This window comes from Strix aluco, chromosome 5, assembly GCF_031877795.1.
Source record: "Strix aluco isolate bStrAlu1 chromosome 5, bStrAlu1.hap1, whole genome shotgun sequence".
NCBI classification, from domain to species: domain Eukaryota; kingdom Metazoa; phylum Chordata; class Aves; order Strigiformes; family Strigidae; genus Strix; species Strix aluco.
The window spans coordinates 66,688,009-66,694,877 of NC_133935.1; the positions used below are offsets into that span (position 1 = coordinate 66,688,009).

At 47.1% G+C, this 6,869-nt stretch overlaps 1 protein-coding gene across 2 annotated transcripts in view; it reads right to left on the reverse strand.

Annotated features, from left to right (window-relative positions):
- The window catches only part of MOV10L1 (Mov10 like RNA helicase 1), a 39,359-nt gene extending 36,408 nt beyond the window's left edge, over positions 1 to 2,951 (reverse strand). For both annotated transcript variants that reach the window (XM_074825487.1, XM_074825486.1), the window contains exon 1: positions 2,864 to 2,951. In XM_074825487.1, coding sequence (XP_074681588.1) covers positions 2,864 to 2,951 — 88 coding nt within the window. The remainder of the gene's footprint in view (positions 1 to 2,863) is intronic.
- Between the last annotated feature and the right edge of the window lie 3,918 nt (positions 2,952 to 6,869).

Sequence of the window (6,869 nt, forward strand, 5' to 3'; positions counted from 1 at the left end):
CTGTCCTGGTTGGGTGGCCTATAGTAGACTCCCACTACAACATCTGCCCTGTTGGCCTTCCCCCTGATTCTAATGCAAAGACACTCCACCCTGTCTTCACTACACTTGTGCTCAAGGCAATCATAACAGTCCCTAACATACAGCGCCACCCCACCACCTCTGCTTCCTTGTCTGTCCCTTCTAAAGAGCTTGTAGCCATCAACTGGCGCACTCCAGTCATGGGAGACATCCCACCATGTTTCTGTGATAGCCACTACATCGTAATTTTCCTGTTGCATCATGGCTTCAAGCTCCTCCTGTTTGTTACCCACACTGTGTGCGTTGGTATACATGCACTTCAGATGGGCTGATGTCCCCAGCACCTTTTCGCATTTAGAGATCCTAAGTCTGGCCTGACCTTTCACAGGTGTTACCACGGTTACTGATCCATCAATATCCCTTGCATTTTTGTTGCGCTGCATGTCTCCATTCCTTGCCTCCACTGGGATAGCAGGGTGAGGGTCGTCACTGGCACAACAGCCCACAAACTGTGGTAATCTACCCTGGGGCTTATGTCTGGAAGTTCCAGTTTTGTCCCCTTCCCCCTTCAAATCTAGTTTAAAGCTCTGTCAATGAGCCCAGCTAACTCCTGCCCCAAGATCCTTTTCCCCCTCTGGGACAGGTGCATCCCTTCTGATGCCATAAGGTCTGGCATCCTGTATACTAACCCATGATTGAAAAATTCAAAGCCCTGATGGTAACACCAGTCTCAGAGCCACAAGATCCCTCTGTGGAGCCTTCCTACCCTCAGGCAAATCAACTCTCTTGCCCAACTTGGTGTCATCTGCAAACTTACTGAGGGTGCACTCAATTCCCTCATCCAGATCACTGATAAATATATTAAGCAGACCTGGTGCCAATACTGAGCCCTGGGGAACACCACTTGTGACGGGCCACCAGCTGGATTTAACTCCATTCAAAACCACTCTTTGGGTCCGGCCATCCAGCCAATCTTTTACCCAGCAAAGAGTACGCCTGTCCACGCCATGAGCACCAGTTTCTCCAGGAGAATGCTGTGGGAAATGGTGTCAAAGGCTTTACTAAAGTCTGGGCAGACAATATCCACAGCCTTTCCCTCATCCACTAAGCAGGTCACCTTGTCATAGAAGGAGATCAGGTTTGTCAAGCAGGACCTGCCTTTCATAAACCTATGCTGACTGGGCCTGATCACCTGGTTGTCCTGTACTTGCTGTGTGATAACACTCAAGATGATCTGCTCCATAACGTTCCCCAGCACTGAGGTCAGACTGACAGGCCTGTAGTTCCCTAGATCCTCCTGCTGTCCCTTCTTGTAGATGGGCATCACATTTGCTAACCTCCAGTCAACTGGGACCTCCCTGGTTAGCCAGGACTGCTGATAGATGATTGAAAGTGGCTTGAACACTTCTGTCAGCTCCCTCAGTACCCTTGGGTGGATCCCATAGACTTGTGTGTGTCTTAAGTGGTGTAGCAGGTTGCCAACCATTTCCCCTTGGATTACAGTAGCTTCATTTGGCTCCCTGTCACTGTCTTCCAGCTCAGGGGGGCTGAGTACGCCAACAACAACTGGTCTTACTATTAAAGACTGAGGTGAAGAAGGCATTAAGTTTCTCAGCCTTTTCCGCATCCTTTGTCACTGTTTCCCCCACCACAGCCAATAAAGGATGGAAATTCTCCTTAGTCTGCCTTTTGTTGCCAACATATTTTTTATTGTCTTTTATGGCAGTAGCCAGATTTAAGTTCTAGTTGGGCTTTGGACCTTCTAATTTTCTCCCTGCATAACATCACAACATCCTTGTAGTCCTCCTGAGTTGCCTGCCCCTTCTTCTGAAGGTCATAAACTCTCATTTTTATCCTTAGTTCCAGCCAAAGCTCTCTGTTCAGCCAAGCCAGGATTACCCCATTCAGGTGCAGAATCCAGCACCCAAGTACATATAATATGTATATTGTTGGAAAACTTGAGATAAAAAATACCTGCAGGCAAAACTACTTCTCCCAAAAGCTCCGGGCCAACAACTATTTTCAAGTTTTTCCAGAGCAAAAGAAAGTACTCAATATTGTTTGCATGGGGAATCCAATACATTTAAGATGTCTATTCTGAAAAGCAGGAAAAGTAAACAAGTGATATAAGTTAATCCTTCAAATTTGTTTATATAATATTACAGTTAATACACTTCTGAACCGAGATGTGGTGATGTTTCTCTGGAGACCTAGGAGTTTGATGTCTTTTGGATTAGAAGTAGTATCAACTTATATCACACAAACTTTCACAAAACAGCACTGCACTACAACTTCAGGCTTAAAGTTGGACTGAAGTATGCTGGTTTAGATTTCTAACACATTATTGGCTACACTCAAAATCAAGACCATAATACAGTAAGTAATCTTTTTTGTTTTCTTTATTCATAAATATGAAAAAGTACTTTTTGCTACATTGAATAATGCTACTAAAATTGTCTTAAATGTACACTATTTTGGAGCCTCAAAACATCAAAGCTAATCACACCTACAGTCCAAGAAAAATGAAGTTTTAAGATAGTAGTGCAAGGGAAAGCCCAAAGCATCCATCACCCACCACCACAATGCTCCTCTTACACCTCACTCCATACACTAAGCAGCAACAGTTACCTGACCTACTCCAGGAGCATAACAAAAAAACACTGCTTGGTACACTCTCATGTGCTCTGTAGTCAAAGAAAGGTGTCTTCTTTTCCCAATTTCCTTTTAAAGGAAACAGGTCTATCACTCAGCCCCACTCACATGGGAAAAGAGGCCACGAACATCCTCAGGGCTCTGAAGCTGCACACAGGCCCTGCAAACCCACAGTAGGCCCAGGAGCTCCTACCTGCGGTCGCCCATCTCTCATCCTCTCCTTCCTCATCATCTGCACGTCTCCAGAAGTAGGAGAGCACCTTGGAAAAGAGGCCGAGCATCCTACAGCAGCCCTCAACGCACCCCCTCCTCAGCGCACGCTCCTACAGCTGCGTTTCAAGCCCCCCACGACGCCGCCAGCCAATCACGCCGCTCACTCCTGGTCACGTGAAAGAGCCCACGCCACGTGCCATTGGGCTGGCGAGAGGAGGTGTTGAGAGGAGGTGTTGCGGGGCCATGCAGCCTTTCCGCTGCGGGCGCGCAGGCTGGAGGGCGTGGCGTGGCGTGGCGCGGCGCGGCGCGGCGCGAGCGGTTTCTCCCGGCATCGCCCGGCACTGCGCTGGGGGAGTCGCGTCGCAGTTCGCGCGCCTCGAGCGTGACGTCACGTGACGTAAGCGGTAGCAGCCCACTTCCCTCGCTCGCGGCTGCCTCGCGCTTTCTCTCAGGGGCGGTGCGCGCGCGCTGAGGGGCTGCCCGCCCCGCCCCGCCGCGAGGCGCCTTTCCCCCGGCTGCGAGGGGACGGAGCCGGGGCGGTGTCATCCTGCTGCCCTGGGGCGGGCGCGCTGGCTCCTCACCACAGGCGGCAGAGGGCCACCTCCTGGTAGGGCCGAGCGGTGGGACCGCTGGCAGAAAGGAGGGTGAGAGGATCTCCTTCAGTAGGGTTTCAGGACCTCAGGGGTTGCAGAGGCATTAAAGTACTCGGCACTGTACCCGGCACTGGTGAGGCCACACCTCGATTACTGTGTTCAGTTTTGGGCCCCTCACTACAAAAAGGACGTTGAATTACTCGAGCGTGTCCAGAGAAGGGCAACAAAGCTGGTGAAGGGTCTGGAGCACATGTCGTAGGAGGAGCGGCTGAGGGAACTGGGGTAGTTTAGTCTGGAGAAGAGGAGGCTGAGGGGAGACCTCATCACCCTCTACAACTACCTGAAAGGATGTTGCAGAGAGCTGGGGATGAGTCTCTTTAACCAAGTAATGAGCAATAGGACAAGAGGTAATGGCCTCAAGTTGCACCAGGGAAGGTTTAGACTAGATATTAGGAAGTATTTCTTTACAGAACAGGTTGTTAGGCATTGGAATGGGCTGCCCAGGGCAGTGGTGGAGTCCCCATCCCTGGAGGTGTTTAAGAGTGGGGTTGACATAGCGCTGAGGGATATGGTGTAGCTGAGAACGGTCAGTGTTAGGTTAATGGTTGGACTAGATGATCTTCAAGGTCTTTTCCAACCTAGATGATTCTGTGATTCTGTAAAGGTGGTGTCGTGTGGTTACCGCAGAAAGCTTAAAGCAGAGGGGTGCGTGAAGCCTGTTGGTTGCTGGTGATGCTGTCTGGAATTGTGGTCATAGTGTATGACAGGTATTCTGGTGTCTGTAAGCAAGGCGTTCTGAGCAGGCAACACCCGCAGCCGGCTGCCAGCTCACCTGGGCTGAGGGCTCCCAGCGCTTCTGTGGCACCGGACATAAGTCAGCCCTGGAGTCTGTCCAGTGCGGTGCAATGGAGTGCGTGGGAGAGTATGCACATGCAAGTGACATGTTGGTGAATTGCTATAATCTCAGCAGCAGCCGGTTTCAAAATGATAGCATAGACTCTAGAACATTATAAACTGGGTTAACAGAAAAAATAAGTATTTTTGTCTTAATAGCATTGATGTAAGAGCTGCTGTGGTTCTAGAGATAAAATTTTTCTGACTGTTGCTTACCATTTCCATAGTTGATATTTTTACCAGTTCTCTTCACGCAATGCACTTTAGGTATCTTGTATAAGCCCCCATTAAATTTTGTTTAATAAACACTGTTTCACAAAGCATAGTTTTTGAGTTGATGAGCTCAGCATTGCAGTAATTTCAATGGGAACTGCTGTGTAAGACTGTTAAAGGAGATGGTTTCAGCAAGTTGGGTAGAGCACTGTATACTTTTATGGGAAACTGCTTTATGCCTGTTGTAGAAAAACAGCATAGTCTGTGATTAGATTCTGAGACTAGAGTAGCAGTTGTCTTTGGCAACCTTTTATTTTTGTATGGTTAGCTCAGCATTCTTTAGGCAAAGAATGACTAGAAGTGCATTGCAGATTGTTTAACATTTTTATAGAGTTCTATACAGTTCTTAGACCAGAAGAAATTCTGGTTGCCAGTAATTACATACAGGTTCCAGTGTCTTGCTCTGAAGTAGCTGAGGTGATGCTCTTGGGAGGAGAAATGTGTGTGCGTGTCTGTAGTACGTGATCTTTTTAGAGGAGTGCTGAGGGAGTGGCAGCTTCCACTTTTGGATACGCTGATTTAAAACCACTGTAACTACTGTTTTCTTTCACTTTCCTGTGGAGTGCAGGCAGAGGAGTGTTGGTTGGCAGAAACGTGACAGGTGAAGAAATTGTTTTTCTGGAGTAGGGAGGGGAGTAGTTATACATGCATAAATTCCTGTCTGAAAATCCTGTAGTTTATAACAGCCTTCCCAGGCTGTGCTTCTCAGAAATCTTACTGCAAGAAAATGGCCTAGGCAGAAAAGGATGGATATGCTTTAAAATGCATAAAACTAGAAGTACTTTGTATTTTAATAGCATGCAGTGGATAGTATACATACTGATTGAACCTGTTTAAACTCTTCAGATGATGATTGATGTGAAGGACTAAACCCAAAGAAGTTTATAGTACACTAGGGGAGCAAGATATCCCTTTGAAGCTTTGGGCCTATGTTTTGCTCTTGATTCAGTACATGCCCCAAGACATGAGCTGGGGAAACAAGGATTAAGGAATCAGCTCGTGTCTTGGGACTGAGAAGCAAAATACTTCAAAGAGCTGATTTTAAAAGAGCTGAAAATATTGAACAAGGAATACAGGTAATGAGCTAAAATAGTGTAATAAATACTGCGTGAAAGAATGCATAAGTAGTGTAGCTAATAAAAACTCATCAGAAAAAGGAAGCGTTGGTCAGCATGGTAAACACAAAATTCACCAAAGCTTCAGGTGCTGTGTATTTTTGTGTTTAGATTTGGGAACATGGGTGTGAGCCTGGGTTCAGTGCTAGGGATACTGGTCCAGGACAGAATGCTTTTTTATTAATCACTGATACAAAAGTAGGACTACGACAAGTGTATGTACCTTCTTATCATATTAGCCTGTGGCAGATCAGTTATAATTGTCAATCTGTTTTTTATTTTTTGTGGTTACTGGGGGGGATGCTCGCATGGCACAGCCCTGACAAATGACCTGCTGTAGCTGCTTCAGGCAGTTCAGTGGTCATTTCAGTGGTGGAAGTAAGTAGTTCTTCATAGTCTCTCCTGATTTGATTTGATTGTCATCCCTTGACATCTTTTGGCCTAACGTAGAATAAAACCACTTAATTTGTAAATTCTTTTCAGAAGCCTGTAACGTTCTGTTGGCATTGTTATGTTTCCTGCAGTCTTTGTGTAGGCTTCTGTTGTGCTTTAGCCCCAGTCGGCAACTAAGCACCACCCAGCCGCTCACTCACTCACCCCCTCCCTGGTGGGGTGGGGGAGAGGATTGGAAGAGTAAAAGTGAGAAAGCTCATGGATTGAGATAAAGACAGTTTAATAAGTAAAGCAAAAGCCACACACACAAGCAAAGCAAAACAAGGACTTCATTCACCACTTCCCATCAGCAGGCAGGTGTTCAGCCATCTCCAGGAAAGCAGCACTCCATCATGCATGGTTACTTGGGAAGACAAATGCCATCACTCTGAACATCCCCCCCTTTCTTCTTCTTCCCCCACCTTTATATGCTGACCATGATGTCATATGGTATGGAATATCCCTTTGGTCAGTTGGGGTCAGCTGTCCCAGCTGTGTCCCCTCCAAACTTCTTGTGCACCCCCAGCCTCCTCGCTGGTGGGGTGGGGTGAGAGCCAGAAAAAGCCTTGACTCTGTGTAAGCACTGCTCAGCAGTAATGAAAACATCCCTGTGTTATCAACACTGTTTTCAGCACAAATCCAAACCACACCCCATACTATCTGCTACGAAGAAAATTAA